The 22,309-nt window shown below is 47.4% G+C and overlaps 1 protein-coding gene across 1 annotated transcript in view; it reads left to right on the top strand.

Annotated features, from left to right (window-relative positions):
- VWC2L (von Willebrand factor C domain containing 2 like) overlaps nucleotides 1-17,089 on the top strand; it is a 55,447-nt gene extending 38,358 nt beyond the window's left edge. The window contains exon 4 of the mRNA XM_052792655.1: nucleotides 14,929-17,089. Within this exon, the coding sequence (XP_052648615.1) occupies nucleotides 14,929-15,077 (149 nt within the window). The 3' untranslated portion in view covers nucleotides 15,078-17,089. The remainder of the gene's footprint in view (nucleotides 1-14,928) is intronic.
- The last annotated feature ends 5,220 nt before the right edge of the window (nucleotides 17,090-22,309 follow it).

Genomic DNA, 22,309 nt, shown 5'->3' with positions numbered 1-22,309 from the left:
TTTTTTTTTCCATCTTTTTTTGGTGCATGTAGTTGTTGAGCTCAGCTTTTGTTATATGCATTCAAGAGTATAAGAGCATGTTTCAATTCCTAGATTAGAAAATGCTCAGAGGTATAATCAGGTCCTTCCACCGTATTTAATTATCCATAATTAAAGGCATCTACACAAAGCACCAGATTTTCAAAGACTATTCTTGTGTTACATTGCTAATGAATTAAGTAATTAATTGGCACTGAAAAAATACAATAGGAAACATCAATCTTTTAAAAAGTAAAGCATTTTTTTAGGTGTTTTATAAAATCGTTAACTTGTATCAGGTCAGTAGCTGTTCTAATGTCTAAATCCCCTTTCTGGCTTTAAAAAAATTTCTAAAGGACAGAATGAACGCAGGAAAAACAAGGCAGGGAGTACATGCTAAAGAGTGTAGAAACCCTCAGAAATGGGAAATTTTATTTGGAAGTCATTGTCCATCCCTTTGCTGCTCTGTCCCGCAGTTCCTTCCCCTGCCAGTAAGGTCTGAACCAATTTCCATCACATTTGAAACTGCAGCTTGCAGCGTCGAACCCGTCATGTTCCTGCAAGTTTTGTTAAAAATAGTTGTCTGCTGGGTTTAGTTTTAATAACCCGCATCCCCTCAAGCAGGGCACTGCTTCTGTGCCTCAGTTTGCCCCATGCACTTCCCTGCCCCACAGGGATGCTGTGATGATAACAGGCTCTTGGTTGCGAGCCATTCGGATACTGTGGTGCCACCGAGACCAGAGAGTGAGTAATAGTTTTACCCAGTAATTAAGTAATAAAAGCAGACCGGCAGAATGAAGGGTAACGAAGCACGCACTCTGAAAATTTTGGGGAGGAGGGATGCAGAACCACATATGTCCACCATAAATTTTCCCCGGCCTTTAGTCATTCCTATCTGCTACCTTACAGTGCAAAATAACTATGCCATCCTGGCACATCAGCATAATATCACATGGCATCTGCTGGAGTATAAAAGCCCACATAGATTGTGGTAATGCATTTTGTAGTGGCACCCAGAATTATTAGCAAAGAAAAGGATGATCCTTTTCCATTTGATGATTTCATTAAATGCAACTATTCACATGCAAAACCAGCACCACTCATTTTATTTTTATTAGCAACCTGACTCTTTGCACGGCACCATCAGAAAGCATTGTGGAAATGCCATGGATACCATTAAATTCAGGTAGCATAATGGGCCCTCAGAAGAGCAAAATCTGGGGGACAAAACATGGATTAAAGCTGCTTCTGCAGCTGTTGGAGAAATTAGGGCAGGTTCCAGCAGAAGGGTTTAGGAGCCTGTTTATTCCAGAAGCACCAACCTCTGCGCGTCTCATCTGTCCATCAGACCAAAGTGTGCCCATCCTTGCAGTGGTTTGCTCTCCCCATGTGTGCCCTCGAGGTCCATCCATCCTGCCCCTTCCTCCTCCTCCTGTTCCCTCAGGAGCTGCAAATTTCGGCACAGCAGCACTATGTCTTGTCTCTCTAACACCAAGGTTATCAGTTGCTTGGGGTGGGGTTGGAGGGTTTTTTTTTTCGAGTTTCCTTTTCCATGTCCCAGGCAGGTAATTAAATTCGCCACACAAATTAAGAAATTGTATTTCTGCCATTGTGGTTATTCCCTTTCTCCAGGTAATCAATCATTTGTACGGATTTGCATAGAAGTGGGAGCTCTGCCACTGCAGCCCAACCTGAGTTTATACAGGTGAAAAAAAGGCAAATCCAAAGGTCGATGCCACTTGGCTCTGTTAAACGCCCTCCAGAAGAGTCCATGCTTTGACTAGAAGGGGAAGCTTTGGTGACTGACTTAGACTTTTAGCTTTTATACATGTACATGTTCATTAAATTCACCTTTCACTTAGGTCTTGCCTGCCTGCGGCTAGTCATTTCTGTGTCTGTCCTTGTGGAGGCCAGGAGGATGGGAATGGTGGTGAAGACGGCAGGAGATGGGCTTGCTGTGTCACACAAAGTGTGAAAATGGGGTTCTGTTCAAAACTGGCAGCAGAAAACCCAACAACTCAAACACGAGACGAGAGTATAAAGCAATGATTTCAGCAGCTTTCTCTTCTAACATGAAAAGTTTTTGCTTTGCTTTGAAGTTCCATTTCTAACACGATCCCATGTTCAAAACCTTCATCAGAAAAATCTGTTGCTAGGTCGAAAAAAAAAGGGGGGACCATGCTGATGCTCTCAAAGCATCACATTTCATCTCACAATGGTGGAAAGGCATAAAGGCATTTTTCTACCGACACGTTCCCACAGTCATCTGGATTGCGATGAAGCTCTGTTTTTCAGACAGGAGCTGAAGGTTCATCCTGAGCATGTGGTTTCTTCCCCTTCTTCCCCCTGGTAAGGGGTTTGCGCAGAGCTTTACCCATACCAACAGTCAACCATTGCTGCGACTAATGTGTATGGTGGTGCGACTGTCATCATGCATTAACTGCTGTAGTTTCATTATCCAACAGTGGGTTGGGTTTTCAGTAGACTGCACATCTAAATGCACGACTCAGAAAAATGCATAGTAATCCTGGTTCTTCCCCCCCCAACCCCCCCATTTTGCATTTTATTCCTCCTGTTTTATACAAAATTAGCACTGTCACAGTTTCCACTTCATTTATGACTGATATGAAAAAACCCACCCCATAAAACATCATGCACAGCTGTAGTGACCAAGTTAGATTCAATTCTGGCTTTATATTGAGTTGACATGCAGCCAGCTCTCTTCCATACATCATCTGTGATTGCAGTTAAGGATGAAATACTGTTTTAATTCTTACACCAAATGTGGGGTTTTTTTCTGAAGAAAAAAAAGACATAAAAATGTTAAAATGGGCCATAAAAATCATTAAATTTTCACACCGAGCACAACCAAGAGGTGAATAAGTTGGCTAAAAGCTCAGAAGACCCAGAGAAAAAGTCCCGGTTGTTATTCTTTTGTTGTTAACCTTCGCCTTTGAATGGAGATACCCAGGCAGAGAGTGAAGACCTGGTACTTTGGCAATCGAGGGCTATTTTGCCACTAGCTTCCCTAGGTAAGGGTTTCCCCTCACGTCTGCATGGGCAAAGAGCTGCTGCTCCCTGCCAGTGTCTGAGGACGGTGCCTTGCACCATTGCAGTGGGCAGGATGAACATCCAGGCAAGTGCCTGGCCACGTTTGCCACTCTGCATCCCAATTCCTTTCTTGGGTGATGGGGGAAATACCGGCTATAAGGGCACAATCACCGGGACCAAGCCTGTCCCACAGCGTGCGTTGTCCCATGGCTGCTCTTGGGACGCAAGCTGGCAAGGTGAAGGCAGCAGAAACACAAAGGCACATTATATATATATATATATACACACACACCCTCTGGATATGTATTTCTTCACTTACAGGTTTATTCTCTTGGAAGATCCAACTTTTCCTGCCTTTGGCTGCTGATTTTACTGGTAACATTGTCAGCTGATGTGGTATTTTAATGGTAGTTTTATTAATTGATTTCTTTTAAATTAACCTGTTTGATACCAGCTCCAAAAAAAGCCACCTCACCTTATTTGCCATGTTTGAACCATTAAAAGAATTAATGTACCTTCTGTGCTGTTGGAGTTCATTTGGGCAAATATCTATTTAGACAACTTTTTTAAAGCCTGTTACTTACCTGAAAGGTTATAATGGCCTAGGAGTAGGTTTCATTGCCTGCAATTAAAATCTACCTATATTTTTGAAAAAAATCTATGGTATTTTCCCAAAGCTTTATGCTGTCTGCAAAGAGATTTTTAAGAGCTAATCCTTTTCGTTTGGTCAGATAAATGTTGAAACATGCATTTCTCACTTAATAGATGGTTATTGCTGTCTTTGAGGTGTTACTATTTTCCTTCTTCAACCTTGAACGTACACAGTAAAAATCTGATTCAAAAAAGCTGTTTTATATGCACAGTATCTGCCTGTGCAGTGCTGAGCACCTTGTCTGTGTGGGTTTTTTACCATAAGCTAAACTTCTCAGTGCTGATTAAGCTATTTGCACATGTAGATCCTTTTAAAATGAAGAGGAATTTGGTGTGCAAGTCCCATAGGTGACTTCTTTGAAAATGCCAACCTGCATTTTATATTTAAGGGAGGGGGAAACCCTTTATTTAAGGCTAGGTCTGTAGCCCTGCGATTTGCTCTTCTGCTGTCTGAGAGCTGATCCTGACATACACCGTGCATTGGCTCCTCTGTGACTTTGGTGGCAGTGATTCAACTTCAATGCTGCTCTCAATTTGGGTGTATTATTCAATCAGCAGAGTGGGTAAATGATTATGAATTTGATATTAGCTATTAATTTGCACTGCAGCAATGCCTCACCCTGCTGGTCAACAGTCCATAGCTCACTACTGGATTAGAAACCCAATAAAATGGGGAAACCGGGGTGGAGGTTTTGCAGGGAGTTTGAAGTACATTCAGATGTGCTCCCAGCTTTGATTTTGGTGCACTTGGGATCAGAAATAGAGAGGCTGGATGCATGGGCTTGGGGGAAATGCCCATACAATGAGGCAAATAGTCTAAAGCAGTGCGAAACATACTGCTTGCCCTATTTTCTTCAGTGTGCCCAGATCAGTTTTATTAGAGTATCTGCACTAGTCTTGGATTGTTAAAAACTGATTAAAAAGGTTCCTTCTCATGGCTGAGACTCCCCACAGTTTGTTATCGTATCTCAATCCACAATATTCTTGCTGGAGGAAAAGTTCCACTCCTTCTGGGCTTCAACCTTGGGAACTGCCCAGTTTGGCATTCCCTTGTACCCACCAGTGGCAACATCGGCTGTCAGTCATTTGCACCGCTGATCTGATTTCTGCAGAAATTATTATGATTTCTGCAGATGCCTGTACTGAACATGTGTTTTTCTCCATCATCTCCATGCTGTCTTCCCTGCAGCAAGCTATGCCAAATGTCTAATCTAGGGCTTTGCTGCCGTCCCAGCGCGGGCAGTGCTGTGTGTCAGAAAGCAAAACAATGTCGCTGCCCAGGGATGGACAGGTTGGAGGTGACCATCAACCTTGGGCTTGGTCCCCCATCGTCATGCTCATCCCACAAGCACAGCGGATGAAGAGAGAAGTGGGGCTGCAACTTTCGGCTGGTGTTTTTTAACTGTCGAAGAGCTGCTGTCTTTATTTAACTTGCTGAGTGATAATCTGAAGCCTGTCTGGACAGCTCAGATCTGTATCGGTTCTGGTGGAGGTCACCGCTTCTAAACAGACTGCTTTTAAATTGCACCCATAGATCTTCCTTGCGCCAAAACATTCCTGCTTCAGTATTTAGTGATGCCTGAAGTTATGTCTCCACATCAAATTAAGTAACTGCACTATCAATAAGGAGGAGTAATGTGGTGTATTCCCTTCTGGATGTCTCCCTGGCCCTCATTTGTTTGCTGCTCCTGATTAAGATGGATAACAAGCTATCGGTAATTTTCTAACCACGATGCAAAGCAGTGAGGATTAAATCACTCTGTGTCACTGGGAGCCAGGTCATAATTTAGGCAACTCGAGTGGGTCCCCTGCATTCGTTAGACTCCAAGGCAGTGGATTCTTCGGGTTGTCTGAGCAAAGTCCGGATGACGTGAACATCACTGCATGGGGAGAGCCAGAAGGTTACATGGGGCCACCAGGAGATCCCTGTCCTGCTGGGCTGGCTGAGAGCTGCACTTGTGTTTTATCTTATTTATTGTGCTGGCTTCATCGCTGGCAAAAGTCAGTGGAAAGGCTCCTGTTGCCCTGAATTTAGCTTTTCAGCTCCATCTCGCCTTTTAGTGCACTACTTTTAATGATGTAGGGCTTGCTTAGAGTGAGCAACTTGGATTTAGATTGGAGAAGGATACTGCAGATATATATTTTTTTTCTTAATGCAGAGATTAAATAACTTTTAGGCATTTTCAGGCACCCAGCAATGTGAATTATGGCTGGAAAAATCTCTCATGTAAATAGGCAGTGTTTGAGAAGGGCTGTTAGCCTTCACTATGAGGAGTGAAATATGCAGGAACGATGGAAAAGAGCTGCAGATCAGCTTCGGAGGAGATTAATTCTTTGGGGCAACAGTGTGCAAGTTTGAAAGCTCATGGATGGCTAGGAGATACCACCAGTTGACTCCAGGGAGCTTTTAGCCAGAGCCAGTGGGGTTTGTCCACAAATAAAAAAAGAAAAGGCTCTCATTTTGCAACATTTTAGACAACAGAGTGAAATTGGGGACATTTACTGGAGGTGCCATCTCTCCGTGAGTGGCTGGACAAGGTTTCAAAGGATGAGTGAACCTTCCACCTTGGGGTCACCTTGAGGAGGTGACACTTGTTACCATGACTAAGAGCCATCATCCTGCAATACTCTGCCTAAAAGTGGAAACATCCCAGGCAGAAGGTGGCCTTGTCACAGAAACATCACTTGGTCCATCGTTGCATGTATCCATATTTTGGTTCCTTGCAGCAAAGAGGGCAGGAGTGACATACCTACGTCACCAGGAGCTCTTTGCACTGACTGCACTGGTGAATGAGGACCAAAGCAGGCTGAGATTTGGTGGAAAAGCTTGCACAAACCTCCTGTCCTTCCAGGAAAACACTGGCTGAAAGCAAATGAACAACAAAAAAAAGGCTGTGGGAAATGTATCTTTCAAACTTCCTTGGCTTTGCTTATATGTATATGTACACATACCTATGTACTTCAGGTCCGTGAAACACTTCGGGGATTTTAAAATATCAACAGCAACCAAAAAAGGGGGCCCAGAGCAATTCCTGAGCTTTTGAATGGCAGAGGGGCCGGAGGGCTGCTGGGGCCATCGCTAGCCCTGTGCTCACTCACATCTCCTCCTCAAAGCTTTCCGTGCCTGCCTTGGTTTTTGTCCCTCAACTCGTGAGGGAGGATGGGACAAAACCCACAGCAATTTCATCCCAGCATCCGCTCGCTTGTGGGCCTGTTGCCAAAAAACCAGCGCCTCTTTTGCCTTCTTCCCCGCTGTTCACCGCCCGCCCCAACGCGAGACGGAGCTCCCTCACCTGCCAGATGGAGACGCCGCGTTTCTGGCAGCTGCCACACTGGGTAGGCTTCCTTATACCCGCAGGGTGTTATTGCCATCCAACAGGTCTGTGGTGGTGCGGGGCGGGATGAGCAGACGATAGCTTGTTTGTGCTGGTGACCAACTTTCACCTACCCACGCTGAAAACATTGACGTGCTCCAGCACGCAGCACTTCCAAGTTGAGACGTGCAGCCGATTAGCATTTGGGGTGGCAGATGGCTCTGCAAAGTGTTTTGCTTACGGCAGCGAGGACTGACACCTCCAGCATCCCCCTGCCTGCTCGCTGTAGGGATTTTTAATTTGCGGCGCTGAGGCTGGCGGGGTTTGGAAGGCTCAACTCCTAGTCCCTCCTGAAGATGGAGCAGCATCCAGATTTTATTGGGGTGGTGGCTGAGATGCTGATGCAGCTTCCATGTTAGTGTGCAGGCAGTTTAGGAGAGTGCGTCTGCTGCTGGAGAGGGTGAGCGGGCCGGGAAGGGGCTTTCAAAGTCTTGCTGGTGATTTGGATGGGGGCACTGACCTGAAACTGTCCTGTTTCTAGCCCTGCAGGAGCCTTTGTGCAGGTTGGGTAGGGTTGGACTTGGGTTGTAGGGGAGGATATTTTCACCTAGTGTATGTATTGGGAACATGTGGGATAAACAGATGTCCTCTAATCTGCAAAGTGCTGTGTCCTCCATAGCCTGAGGGACATGGACATCACCTCTGGGTCCAGGGAGGAGGCAGAGCCACAGTGTACTCCCCTCCCTCCTGCCACCACCAAGAAGCAGCTAGCCACAGACCAGGGATCAGACCTGGGTGTTATCGGGGTGTAAACTCATACCGCTTAAGCCATAGTCATGGCAGCCCTGTTTCCCACGCACCCTCAGGCTTCAGCCATGCTCAGCTTCGGCCTCTTTCTAACACAAAAAAAGCTCCAGGATTGTTATCTTTTGGTGGGGTTTTCAGCCTCCCCTGCAGAGCATCACCAAATTTAATTTTCAACAAGGCAAAGCTCAGCATTGGCAGCTGACTTCTTTATGTCTCACCTCCAGCTTCACCCGCTGCCTTCTCCTCCCCCCCCTCCCCGCCCTGGGTGAGGGGGCAGGCAGTATCAATACCAAGCAGCAAAAACAAGACTTCTTCCCTTCTCAACTTGTTAATTAAAGCCACAAATTGAGCTCTTTTCTTGCAATCCGAAGTGATCGCATAAATAGCATTGACAGAGCTAAATGAACATTTGAAAATATCCTGCAGGATCAGCAGAGAGGAGCTGTGTTAACCTCCAGAAACAGGGGCCATCATTAAAAACAAGATGCTGGTTTTTCTTCCCCCCCCCAAGCACAGAGTTCAGCCTGGACTTGGAAGAAGTCCCAAGGTGGAGGCAGCTGGTGATTTCTGCCCTCTGTGCCAGAGCCTGGGGATCACTTGTATTTCTGCTGTGTTTTGCCTCTTTCTCTGTTGGGGAGTTGTCCGTGAGCATCCTTGTATGGTTTTCAGGGTGTAATCCTCACCTGGTAGTTGCTTTGCAAGTGGTTGTTTCAGCTGAGTGGTGCTGGGAGTGCTGGACACCGGCACTGGAGACCTCATGGCTTATGGTGTGGGATGGTCATGGTGAAGACTATGAGATACTTGTTTTGTGGAGACATGCAAAGAAAAATCCGCCTTCCCACTGAGAAGACACTTGGCCATGTTCACTAGAAATGGCTCCCCCAGTTCAACGCAGATTGCTAGCAGTAAATGCCCACGCCCTGTTGCATCCGTGGTCAAGCTCCAAAAGCAAAGCCATCAAGACTCATTCAGCTGAATGAGCGTCCAGGGGGATGTTTTCAGGCTGTATCCATTCCTAAATGCTGTTGGGAAACACCGCCACCTCCTGCTTATCCCTTGCAACTTTAATTGTGGGGCACATCACACAGGAGCCTGAAGGATGGCTGGCTAAATTGAGTTGCTGTTTAGCGTCTATCTAAACTACCGATGCGAGGTAGGTAAACGTAGTGATCAGTGCCTCTCTCCTTGACGTTACCCATTGACTGAATAAGCTAAATTCTCTTGGAGTCAGCATTAATATTTCCTAAAGGTATTGGGAGGCTCTTAAAGGAGTGGCGGGAGACGTAGGATTATCATCAGAAAATATTTAACTAAGAGGAAAATACTGCTCCTTGCTGAAATAGGACATTGTACCATGAGAAGTTCCGGTGAAGGTGATGAGCTTCGCTTGGTGCAAGATGCTATTCAGGGCAAATCTGAATATCACAGTTGGCCTGAAGTGATTTGTGCTTGCTGCGGTGCTTAACATTTGATTTCCTTTTATTGCTTCTTTGCACAGACAAAGCTAAATTCAGAGCTGCTGTAAGCCATGGGCAAAGCCATTGAGTTCAGTAAAACCCACCTGTGAAGCAACTGGGAACAGCCTGCAGCCCGCAGCCCCCAGGAGCTGGGCTGGTGTTCAGCACCAAATGACTCCAAAGCATCAGCGTGACACTGTATGCTTGTGATGTTGGAGAGCATCATACCCCACGCTCCTGCTATTTCCAGCTTTAACTCAGCATCCATGCGGGGTGCTCTTGGATTCACATGTTTTCTTCCGCATCCCCATAGTGCTGTGGTGGGGACAGTGCAGAAGATGCAGTGTGCTCATGAGCTAGAATGGCTGCTCCTCTTGCATTTGGGCTGTGAGGTTTTTTTCCAGTGTGATAGGGAGCATCAGATCAGGGGGCTTCTGAGTTTCTTTAAAGCACCACCGTGCCACTGAGTCCCAAGAGGACTTAATCTCACACCCTTGGGTAGCATTGCATGATGTAGCAGGCGTGCATTAATGCCTGCACATGGGATTAGATGTATTCCCTCCATACCAGGGGTGCAGTTCAGCAGCACAACGTGGGTCGTCACCCAGGTGTCTGTTCTTACACGTACGGTTGCAAAATTTGCTGTCACTCTTCCCAAACAACAAACCATGTATGATTTTTCTACATCTCTCCCATCAAAACAGCATCTGAATGTCCCTAATATATCTCCATAAAAATCTTCACAGTTGTTCTAGCAAACAGCCTGGAGTGCTGTGGTCTTTTATGACTATTAACTATGTTAAGCAAAGCAAATCTCACAATTACGTTGTCTGTGGGAGCAGCAAACTTCTCCCATCAGTCTTCCTGAGCAAGGAAAAGAGGGTGATTACTGTCCTGTTTTCATTGTGGTCATGGTTTAAGATGCTTTTACAAAGACCAGGACGATAGCCCTTGCCCAAAGCAGCTTCTTGTTCCTACTGCTATTATCATAAGTAACTTTCTTGATGTGCTTGACATATCATCAAATGTTTCTGAGCAGCATCTTCCTTTGAATAATAAAAAAAAAACCCACATTGCTGTGCTGTTCTGTCTCATTCTTTGTGATTTTTTTTACATCAATTTGGCAGATCCCGGTCTCAGCCTGCTCCTTTGAGCAGCACAAAGCCACAGTGGGAAGAGCTCAGGACAGTCCCCAGAAGCATGGGGTTGGGGCACTGAGCTTTTGAAATGTTGGGAGGCTGATCCAAGGGAGGGGAAAAAAATATTAGAGACCTTAAAGAAGTCTGGTTAGCTCTGCTGCAAATCAAAAAAAAGGACTTGATTTCTTGCTGTGGGATCCAGTTGTGGCTTTACGGGCTGCAGCTCCTCTAAGGCACATCGCAAAGCCACGTAGCATCCCCAGGTGCTGGATGTTATCTCTGGCAATGCATTAGCTGTCGGCTCTATAAAACCCAAGGTTGCTGGAAAACTCCCTGGTGACTTGTGCCGTTGCATAGAAAATGCCACTTGTCTGAGGCGTATTTTCCACTAAATTTCAGCAGTGCAGTGTTGCTCTCCAAGTGCATTTTTCTCATGCCTCTGCCGCAGGTGTGATGCTCACTGCATCCCATTTTGGACAAACAGGATCCCCTTTTCCAATATGAAGGTGGGAGAAGTTTAGATGGGAAAAGAAAGGGGCTGCCTGATAGTGATTGTGCTGGAAAATTGGTTTTCAGGCGGTGGGAACTAAAGTTGAATTATCACAAATGGAGTGTGGAAATTCTGCCTTCCATTAGAAATCCATGTTTCTATAGTGGTGGGGAGAGCAGGGAGGGGAGAGAGGATGCAAAAATGCTCCATCCAGCTTGCTGTGGTGTGCAAAAGGAAAAATTTCACTCTGGCAATGCGGAGGTGGCTATTTTGAGAGAGTGCTGGGGAAAAGAAAGGTCCAGAGCAGTGGTAGTGTTGGCCTAAATTAAAAGTACTAAGGTCTGACAGAAGAGATGGATGTTCTGAAACGGCACCAAAACATCAAATAGGAGGGCAGATGTCAGTAGAGCCCAAAGGCAGGTTTTCATCCATTTTGCTAAAAGCCAAGAGGAAGGAAAACAAACCCACTTGCTGTAATTTTCCCATGGTTCAGCCTCTGAATACGGCTCCTTCCTTAGGTGTGCTTAGGTGATGTTTAGCTGGCCAGCCCAGGGATGCTCAGTGCTGCTTCAGGGAGGGCTTGTTTGGCTGTCCCCCGATGTTCCTCACAGCCTTTAGTCCCTATGATTCATCCAAAATAGCTGTAATTTTTCCTCTTCGCCTTGCCCAGCCCCTTTGAGGGGGGTGGTAGCATCCCAAGGATTTTCTGTTAGATGCGGGGCCGCTTGCCAGGTCCTTCCTGGCTCAATAGATGCCAGAGATCAGAGGGGCAGATTATTAGTGTTTAATTACTATTTTGCAGAGCTGCCCTACGTCCTTGGCTGGGGCAGGGACGTTGCTGCTGTGGTACTGTCCCCAAATTGAGCGATCCCCTCTCCGCTGGGGACCTCAAAGACATGGGTGATGCTTTTAGTACATCCCCCTCATCCATCTCCTCTTTTCATCATGGTGTCTGCTTTCTGCTTCTTGGCTCTGGGATAGGGACGTTAATGAGGAGTGTTTAATGATTTTTTTTTTCCAGATGACCCCCCCCTGGGGAAGCTCAAGAGGGAGAAGGGACCTGGGGCTGCTGGGAGGAGGAGGAAGGGCTGATGGAGCAGCCATGGGATGATAGATGAGTAGGATGCAAGGAAAAATAAGCTTTTCCCCAGTTGGCAGTACCCCATCAGCCAGTCCCAACTCACTCACCACCCTAGGCTGACCGTGACTCCGAGCCATGCTCTGCCCCTGCAGCATTTCAGTGCAGGGATGCAGCCAAAACCCTGTGAGGAGGACGCTGCGTCCCCAAACCCAGGCCCGGCGACGAAGGCTGGCCCACCTGCGAGTGAGAAAACATGCTGGCTCCCATCACTGCCAGCCTCCTGCGTGTTTTCAGGCACATTGAATAGGCTGGTGGTGCTATAAATCTGCCGTCGTTCAGCACCCGGAGAAGGCTGTGTCTGGAGATGCATGTGGGTGTCAAGGCAGTATTGGCTTCTCAAATGGGATGATTAACAGGCAGCCACAGGGCAACAAGAGAGAAAACAATCTTCCCCTTTCCTTGCCACCCTAATCTCCAGAGCAAGCTTTTTGTTTAAATTTTAATGAAAAGGGATTTTTGCTCTGGGAGCATGGAGCAGGCTGTTGTGTGAAGGCTGCCCATCCTGGGCATCCCCGCCATCAGCAGGCAATCAGACCATCCTATTAAAGAGGCACAGGCACTTACTTCAATGTTAAATACTGCTAGCTACAATTATTGGCATTTGCACTGCATTTGAACCCTGGGCATTTAATAGCAGCAAATGAGCCAACCTGATGGTGAAGCCCATGCTGGGTGTCATAACACAACACCCACCAGACTTGACAAAGCAGAGAATTAAAATCTGTGATGAAGAGCAGAGGCAGCGGCACAGCTAGCGCAGGGACCCAAAAGCCGTGGGAGGAAGTGACAACTTCAGAGGGTTGGCAGAGATATACCACAGTTGGGATCACAGCCTTTCCAACCAAGATTGTGTCTTCCAGAGAGATGCCAACTTTGGAAATCTTCAGTTCATGACCAAAAAAGGTCACGACTTTTTCAACCACATGCTTGTAAAGAAAAACATATTAGTATACATGTGTGCATATGTAGCGTTTGGCTTTTCTGTAGTGCTGCGTGTCCTTGGCTGGTAGCTCTTGGCTTTGAAGTTCTTTGCACTATGGAATGACTGATGTTGGAGGGGACCTTTGGAGGTTGTCCAGCCCAAAGCCCAGCTCAAAGCAGACTTAAAACATCCCCATGCCCAGTGCACTGCTCCTCAACTGCCAGCAGACCAGTGTAGCCTGAACTCTAGCTCAACAAGTGGTGTTGAATTTCCTTCTTTGGAGCAAAAGCCAGCTTCTTCTGGCATCCTGACAGATTCACATGCTGGCCAGGCAAAGGAGGAGGCATCATCCTCCCTTCATGGAGACCCACAGACCTTCCCAGCACCACAGCCTGCCTTCTCAGGTCCTGCCCATAGAAGGAAGCAGCAACCCTGGGTTACACCCAGTCACCCCAAATTCTGGTACAGGAGCCATCAGAGGCATCTTTTTCAGGCCCTTCTGTTGTGACTTCAGTAAGATAGATGTGAAAAGTTGCTGTAGAGCTGATCTGTATTTGAAGAGGCCTTTAATAAAGGCGGGAGGTCACTTAAACACAAACAACATTCAGGCACTGTTTGGCTCAGCAGCAACCTGAATTGCCTATGTCTGGTTAAGCCCAGCCCTGTCAAACTCATGGCCTGTTGAGCTTAAACATAGGGTCCTGAGGAGCATCTTAATAAAGTCAGGGCACTAATAAATCAGCAAGATGAAATAAATAGTTCTCCGAGACTATAAAACGTGAGACCCTAGTACTGGATTGGCTACAGTTCAGCCTGTTTCCAGCCACGTCGGGACCCTATTTTCCCATTAGTCTTAAGCCTTATTTTAAGCACTAACAACTTGCCTGTAATTTCATGTCTGTACACGCTCTCATCTTTCGAATGCACCTCGTGCACCGGAGGCATAGATTAAAACCGGTGGCCAGCCGAGAGGTGACATTTCGGAGCAGCACTTGAGCCATGAGACACTTTTCAAATGTCTTCACGCTTCCCTGATGCCACAAATGCGACCGCCTCGATTTTTTTTTTCCGTGTGCTGCTGGCTCTGACATTAATTCCTGGCTCTAACTGATGCAGGAGCGAGAAGGGAGGAGGAGAGGGTTTGCAGAGGGACAGCTGGGCAATGGCTGTTTGTGGGGCTTTTATGAGAAGGAGGAAAATAAGATCCTTGCTGACTTGCTGCTCAGCTTTGATATTGTGTAACAAAGAAGCCAAAAAAATTACCAATAATGAGCAGATTAAAGGAATCGACCTTGAGAAAAACCAGATTTGATCAGAAAGCTTATTTGGGAGGAGAATTATTTTTGTTAATTTGATGCTATAAATCATTTATGGTTAATAGCCCCGAGCTGGTGGGGGTCCCTGGGGTTGCTGGGTGTTCGGGCATGGCTGCCGTGGTCCTGGGGGATGAATCGTCTCCAGTCCCTACAGCTCGGCGCAAGCACACCAGGCTGGAGCAGCAAAGGCTGGGCTGTGTCCTGATGCTTGTCCTCATGGTCTTACCTGTCTCACAGCCAAATTTTAGGAAAAAGAGATGCTAAATTAGTGGGCAAATGAGTAGAAAAAGCCAGGTGCATCAATGGAGCATCCGATGCCATTTGTACTAGGGGTTGGGTACAGAAACATGAGAAGGAAAGTTTCGAGGCCTTTTTTTTCTTTTAGTGCCTGAAGGCAGGCAAAAAAAAATGCGACAAGTGATCGGCGTGGGGCGAAGGCTTGGTGCTGAGCAGGCTGGGAGCATCGCTGCTGATTTCGGCAGTGGCAACGTTGCGGCCGGAGCCCAGCAAGGGGCTCGGCTGAGCGCCTGCCTTCTCCCAGGCAGTTATAGCAGACCTGCTACACCCAATTTAAAAACAAAAAAGTATTTATTATTTCTATTACTTCCGTGTGTTTTTGCAGGTCCAAACTGCTTTGCAGGAACCACGATAATTCCTGCCGGCATTGAAGTGAAGGTGGACGACTGTAACATCTGCCACTGCCACAACGGGGACTGGTGGAAGCCGGCGCAGTGCTCCAAGCGCGAGTGCCAGGGCAAGCAGGCTCTGTAGCGGAAAACCCCCCTGCCAGCGGCACCGCCAGCCAAACAACCCGCCAATGACGATGACGCCAGTGACGAAGGAACGGCTGCACACGCGTCTGACCTCCCGCCAGCTGCAACAGGGTCACCAGCAAAACCTGCGAGGGTTTCACACAAGCAGAGATTTTACTCACGGGGAAGTGTCTCCCTGTCCCCCCCCTCCTGCTCTTCTCTCACTTTACACACTATGTATCCAGTATCTAGGTATCAACTCTGCTTTTGTAATATCAGTGCTTGGTAGGGATGCGGTGGTCAGATTTGGGGAGGAAAGAAGAAAAATGGCCCACGCTAGTTCTTGGGCTGGTGATGCCTCTGAGACGCCGATTGATTCACCGCTCTCACTTTCTACAATGTGGATCACGGGGTTTTTCACATTTATTTATTTAAGGTTTTTTTGCTATTGTGATTTTTTTAAAAATTTTTTTTTTTAAGCCTCTTCCTAAGCTGGGATCATCGGGGCAATACAGCTATGAGTGAAGCGATGGATCATTTTTATCGTGTCTGTAAGGGGAGGCTGCTAAGGACAGGAGGGAGGTAGAAATTAAGAGGGGGAAAAGGGGGTTAAAAAAAAAAAAACAACCCAGCGGGAATGTAACCTGCAGAATGACCGAGGTAGATGCACAGGTATACGACCGGACACCCAAGACACAATCTGTATCTGTGTTACACTTTCTCCACTGAGTGGGGACAATAAAGTTGAAGACACCTACACAGTCACTGTGACCATGATCGGAGCATGAGCCAGCACCGGCTGCGCGGGCAGAACCAGAAAGAGTTGGAAAGGCACCAAGAAAGCAACGTCTTCCCTGGGTTGTCTCTGTGTAATGCCTGGCCAGGGAGTCAGCGGTGAAGCAGAGGGAGGAGGGTCTCACCTGTATCGCAGCCCCGCCGGCCCTTGGGCTGAGCAGGCGCTCGCCTGCCCTTGCCCCAGCCCTGTTTTGCTGGCGCCGGGGCTGCTCTCGCTGGAGCCAAGGGCACCGTTTCACTGACTTCAGCAACAGTGGGACTCGGCCGCCATGAGTCAAAATTAAAATATCTGATACCCCCGCTCTGCCCATCACCCTTAGGGAGGTTTCCAGACCTGTCCCATTGCTGTGCCGGCACTAAACCGGCTCAGCTGGCGGGTAAGACCCTTTGCTGCAGCACAAGGGAGCTGCCCTGGCTCTCCCTGAGTCCTTGGAGCATTGGAGCATCGGTACTGCTGGAGATAAAGCAAGCCAGGGTGCATGGGGGGCTGGGGACGGGCTGGCTGCATCCACAGGTATCAGCTCCTGGTGAAGGGTCTCTAGAAAACGGCTGCATGGCTGCCTGCTGGGAGTCCCTGACAGCAGCCAAGGGTCCCCTTTGGGCTTTTTCGCACCGGCACCTCTTAGTTTCTCAGGCTGCAGCTTCCAAGCGATACTGTGAGAGAAAAGCCACCAATGTCATTTCCCCACTCTGCCCTGCCCAAGTGAGCGCAGGAGCCTTTCCCATCCCTGTCCACACGTGGTTTGCTGCTTTTTGGTCATGGCCATTAGGGTGATGGTGTTTATTTTGTTCAGACTTCAGTCCAGCACCTGCTTTTAACAGCGATGGCAGCAAATCCTCCTTACAGCATCCTCCACCGAAGCGGATCAGCATGGTCGGTCTCGGTTTATGCACACTGTTGCCTTTATATTTTTATTTCTTCCCTGTTTTTGCATTTTACCGGAGGGCAGGGGGTAGGACAAGCACTAGCGCAGCAATTGCCATACTTTGGCTGAGCATTGGCTTCCTACGAGTTGAGCTGGTCCCATTAAAGAAGTCATCACCACATTTCTTTGTAAGCTGTTGCCTGTCAATGACTATCCAGTATCAAAATTTTCAAACAATAGTGTGCCTGAAACTAGTGAGAAAAAAAATATTCTGTAAAAAAATGGGGGGGGTCTAGAAACAATATTTGATGTGTAAAAGACTATATTATTAAAAAATTATTTTGTTAAATATAAAGAGTGTGAACCAGCAAAAAAAAAAAAAACCCAAATTATATATCTGTGGTGTATTTTGCTCTGCTGATCATCATCCCTCAAGTTCCCAATTCCCCATCCCAGTCCTTGCTTCAGCCCCTGACTCTCTGCAGCATTGATGAGTGCAGCAATGCAGCTGGTGTGAGAGGAGCGGGCTTGGAGCTTGGAAATCATAGAATCATGGAATGGTTTGGGTTGGAAGCAACCTTAAAGATCATCTCGTTCCAACCCCCCCCCGCCATGGGCAGGGGCACCTTCCACCAGACCAGGTAGCTCAAAGCCCCATCCAACCTGGCCTTGAACTCTTCCAGGGATGGGGCATCCACAACCTCTCTGGGCAACCTGTGCCAGTGCCTCACCACCCTCACAGTGAAGAACTTCTTCCTTACATCTAATCTAATTCTACTGTCTTTCAGTTTAAAGCCATTACTCCTCATCCTATCACTACATTCCTGATAAAGAGTCCCTCCCCGTCTTTCCTGCAGGCCCCCTTTAAGCACTGGAAGGCTGCTATAAGGTCTCCCTGGAGCCTTCTCTTCTCCAGGCTGAACAACCTCAACTCTCTCAGCCTGTCCTCATAGGAGAGGTGCTCCAGCCGCCGATCATCTTCATGGCCCTCCTCTGGACTCACTTGAACAGGTCCATGTCTTTCTTATGTTGGGAGCCCAGAGCTGAACACAGTACTCCAGGTGGGGTCTCACGAGAGCGGAGTAGAGGGGGAGAATAGCCTCCCTTGACCCACTGGTCATGCTTCTTTTGATGCAGCCCAGGATGCTGTTGGCTTTCTGGGCTGCGAGTGCACATTGCTGCCTCATATTCAGTTTTTCATCCACTAATACCTCCAAGTCCTTTGCTGCAGGGGTGCTCTCAATCCATTCTCCACCCAGCCTGTATTTGTTTTTGGGATTGCCCTGACCCATGTGCAGGACCTTGCACTTGGCTCTGTTGAATGTCATGAGGCTTGCACTGGCCCACTTCTCAAGCCTGTCAAGGTCCCTCTGGATGACATCCCTTCCCTCCAGCGTGTTGACTGCACCACACAGCTTGGTGTCATTGGCAAACTTGCCAAGGGTGCACTCAATCCCACTGTCCATGTCGCCAACAAAGGTGTTGAACAGTGCTGGTCCCAAGACCAACCCCTGAGGAACGCCACTCGTCACTGCTCTCCACTCGGACATCGAGCTGTTGATTGCAACTCTTTGAGTGCGACCATCCAGCCAATTCCTTATCCACCAAGTGGTCCATCCATCAAATTCATGTCTCGCCAATTTAGAGACAAGGCTGTCGTGTCAAATGGTTTGCACAAGTCCAGGTAGATGACATCAGTTGCTCTTCCCTTATCCACCAACGCTGTAACCCCGTCGTAGAAGGCCACCAAATTTGTCAGGCACAGTTTGCCCTTAGTGAAGCCATGTCGGCTGTCACCAATCACCACCTTATTTTCCATGTGCCTTAGCATAGTTTCCAGGAGGATCTGCTCCATGATCTTGCAGGGCACAGAGGTGAGACTGACTGGCCTGTTGTTCCCCGGGTCTTCCTTTTTTTTCCTTTTTAAAAATGGGGGTTATATGTCCCCTTTTCCAGTCAGTGGGAACTTGCCTGGATACCACGACTTCTCAAATACGATGGATAGTGTCTTAGCCACTTCATCCACCGGTTCCCTCAGGACCTGCAGATGCAGCTCGTCAGGTCCCATGGACTTGTGCACCTTCAGGTTCTTTAGATGGTCTTGAACTTGATCTTCTCCAAGAAAGTCCTACAGATGGGATGGGTTGCCCAGGGAGCTCCTCAGCAGTAAATCAACTTTGCTTTGTGACAAGATACCTGCCAAACCAGGATTCCCTTTTGGGGAGCTGTTGTGGACTGACACAACTCCCAGGCTCTTGCTTTAACCTCCATCTGGTTTTGCCTTTTACTAGTACCATTTTATATTTGATGCCATTTCCTGAACATGAAAATTTGCTTTCAGTTCACAAACTCCATTTGGTACCTCCAGATGCATCATTATTTACACTGATTAGTAGTTACTCTAATTAATTACAGCTTAATTACTGTAGTTAATGTTTGTACAGTGCTTGGAACAAGTACAGCACTATACGTGCCACGTATTATTATTTTCTTCATTATTAATTAAGCACCATCTCCATTCCATGCTGTGCTACTTCATTATTTCCCAAGGAGTCGCGGTAGTGCCCTTATTCCCACCCAGGAGTACTTTACTCCTGGCTCCCACCGGGATGCTGCAGGGCTGGCTGCTGCGCAGAATGGGAGTAGGAAAAGCAGTATCTACGGCAAGTGGGATTGCTAAGCAACATGAGGATGCTTGGTTTTTTCCCTTCACCCTTTCAGGGCATTAAGTCTAAAAAACAAATGGAAAAAAAAAAAAAAAGCTGATGGCAGGGGGACGCCCCAAGGACCATGCACAGTGAGCTGGAGCATGTGTTTGGGTAAAATGAGGGGGAAGCCCTGCAGATCCCATCACAGATGTTTCTGCGAGGTTTCCACAAAATGCTGGCTCAGACTGTAGAACAGATCTGATTCCTCCAAATCCGGCGGTGTTAGGCAGACAGTCCTGCTGAGGGATGCCGTGGCTCTCCTCGAGCACCAAGGCGGTGGTGGGGCAAGGTTTGGGTTGGCAGGGAGGAGCAATGGGCACAGATCAGCTTTTCTGGGGGTTTACGTGGAAGAGTCGCCAGTCATGGGTGGGCAGTGTTTCCACAGCATCTGGGGTGCTTGGAGCAATAGCCCCAAAAATCATTGCCACCGGCTCTGCTTTGTAGCAGCCCATCTTGGGCCAGAGAGGGTGGATCCAGAATTGAAAACCCATTGAGCACTTTGCAGATATGCTATTTTTTCTGAACCAAAGAGTTTCAGCTTCATCTCAATCTCCTTTCTTTCTCTTTTTTTTTTTTTAATGTTTTAGTTCATTTCTCCCTTTAATTAATCACAGCTCTGGGCCAGCCAGACCCATTAACTACTCTTCTCATTTAGACCTTTCAGAGATGCAGTTGCAGATGCAATTTAATTTGTTGACCCATGATCGATAGCAATTAATACCATCTCTTTAATCTTGTTGAAAGGTTCATCTTGGGCTTCCAGGGGCTGCCATCTCAAGGGAAAGGTGTCTGATACATATGTTATTAGATGGGGGCGCACAACCTCCTCTGCGGGTGCTGTCCTTCCCATCCCCCCAGGGCTGACACTCTTGAAAATACAAGAGGTATTTCTGGGAGATGGAGAAGAGGAGAAGGTGGACAAAGGTGAAGGAAGATGCTGAGGGGTAGAGAGAAGAGCAGGGGGCTTGGTAGAGCAGAAAGCAGGGGAGGGTGGAGTTGATGGGTTGGAAAGATGAGGGATAAAGAGGACAGCATGGGGGGAGTTAGAAATTATACAGCCTAGGAGACGTTGCTAGAGAAGGGAGCCAAAAGGTCTCGAATTGGAGCAAAAGAGCAGGTCAGAGAGCGGATAGCTTAGAGGCAACAACTCCAGCATGAGTAACAGTGAATTTTGCAGAAGAAACACACCCAGAGCCAGAAGGACAGTCCTTCCTCTTGGGGTGCTTTACACCCAAGTCTCACTTTGATGTGATGCCATTTTTTGCCCCCCCTTCAAGTGCAGCAGCTGTGTACAGCCTCCCTCCTCCTCCAAGCAGTGGGAAAGCCCACCCCAAGAACATCACCTTTTCCCCATCTTCATTAATATGACATTACCCAAGATTATTTTATAATTATGGGATTATTTCCTGCACCCCCTGGGGGGGAGCTGTCTCAGCTCCAGATCACCTGCGAAGCATCAGCAAGGTGATGTCGTTCTCCCCCAGGAGCCTGCAAGGCACACTCAAAACCAGGCTAAGGCTGGGAAAAACCTGGACTTTGGATACTCTCCATCCTACCATCCCACCCAGACGGCTCCACACAGTACTGGGATGCTGAGCACCAGCGCTCCTGAGTCAGCAGCATATAATGGCTTCAGTGGCACATAACAAGTCGAGTCCCATCAGATGTGACTGTCCCCTGGCTCAGCTGTCCCAGCCGGCAGGGATACTGGATCCACTGCAGCAATCCCTGTTGAGCCTCAGCTCTGCTAAATGTAAAGGCAAAAAGCAAATCCTTGGCTTCCAGCACAGCATGAGCAATAATGTGTTTCTCTTTGGTGGCTGTTAAAGGGAAAAGAGGGCCCATGTGAATGTATAGCAAATGAATGCCTTTTATATAGCAAAATTACATGGGTTTGCAACAGCAAGTCAATACAGAAAATGAAAAATTTATCAAAAATCCACCTTCCTTTGTAGTGTGGAAGCTTAGCTTTTAAAACACAGGGAATAGAGGGCATGGAAAGGAAATAAGTGCCTGTAGGTATTTAATATACCATATGTATGTATTTATAGTTGCAGATATACTTCCTACATTTTCAGAGTGATTTTTTTTCAGGGAAAATATCTTTTTACCATGAGTAACTTCAGTATCTAAAAGAGCTCTGCTCTCAGAAGATGCCAGTTCATGCCCCCACTCAGCAGCACTCTTCCTGCATGCTCCCAGGCAAACTAGCAACACCCCAGTGCCACAGGCTGCAGTGAGAGTTTTGCATCCAAATACGCCTAACATGGGACACTGTCCAGCACGACATGGTGACACGTACTTCCCTGTCAGCATAGGAGCTCTGGGAACGTGACTATTTCAGTTCACGTACTAGGGTGATGGAGATCCCCCAAGTTCTCTTTAAGGGGCTTCTCAAGGCACAGGATTTTGTAGGATGACCATGAATTTGGTCCACCCTCCAAGCAACCTAGACAGAAGCTGACCCTGGAAACCCTTTAGACACCATGGCCACAGATTGGCGTCCAAATAAATAGCAGAGGAGCACAGAGTAGATGGTTGGTATTTTTTTCCAGCAGCTCCACATGGAAAAAAAAGCACCTGGGATCCATAGGAACCCCTACAACATATCATCTTAACCCAGGTAACTGCCCTTGGTCACTGAATTACTCCTTTTGGCAATTCCCTTCCCTATACCCATGGACATGTGTGCCGGCAGTCTGTGAATGGCGAGCAGGCAGGCCAGCACCAATATCCCATCAGTAAACAGCAATCAGAGGCCCTGATGTAGCCGAGGGATACATGTTAAGCCATATAAAATATTACTTGGGGCCTTACTGTGCTTTATGTTCATAACCAGCCCAAGGCATGGAAGAATAAGCCATTGCCAAGCTGTGGCATGC

The sequence above is a fragment of the Harpia harpyja genome, chromosome 7 (genome assembly GCF_026419915.1).
Source record: "Harpia harpyja isolate bHarHar1 chromosome 7, bHarHar1 primary haplotype, whole genome shotgun sequence".
Classification (NCBI taxonomy): domain Eukaryota; kingdom Metazoa; phylum Chordata; class Aves; order Accipitriformes; family Accipitridae; genus Harpia; species Harpia harpyja.
The sequence above is the reverse complement of the archived record's forward strand: the minus strand, read 5'-3'. Positions and strand labels throughout refer to the sequence as shown.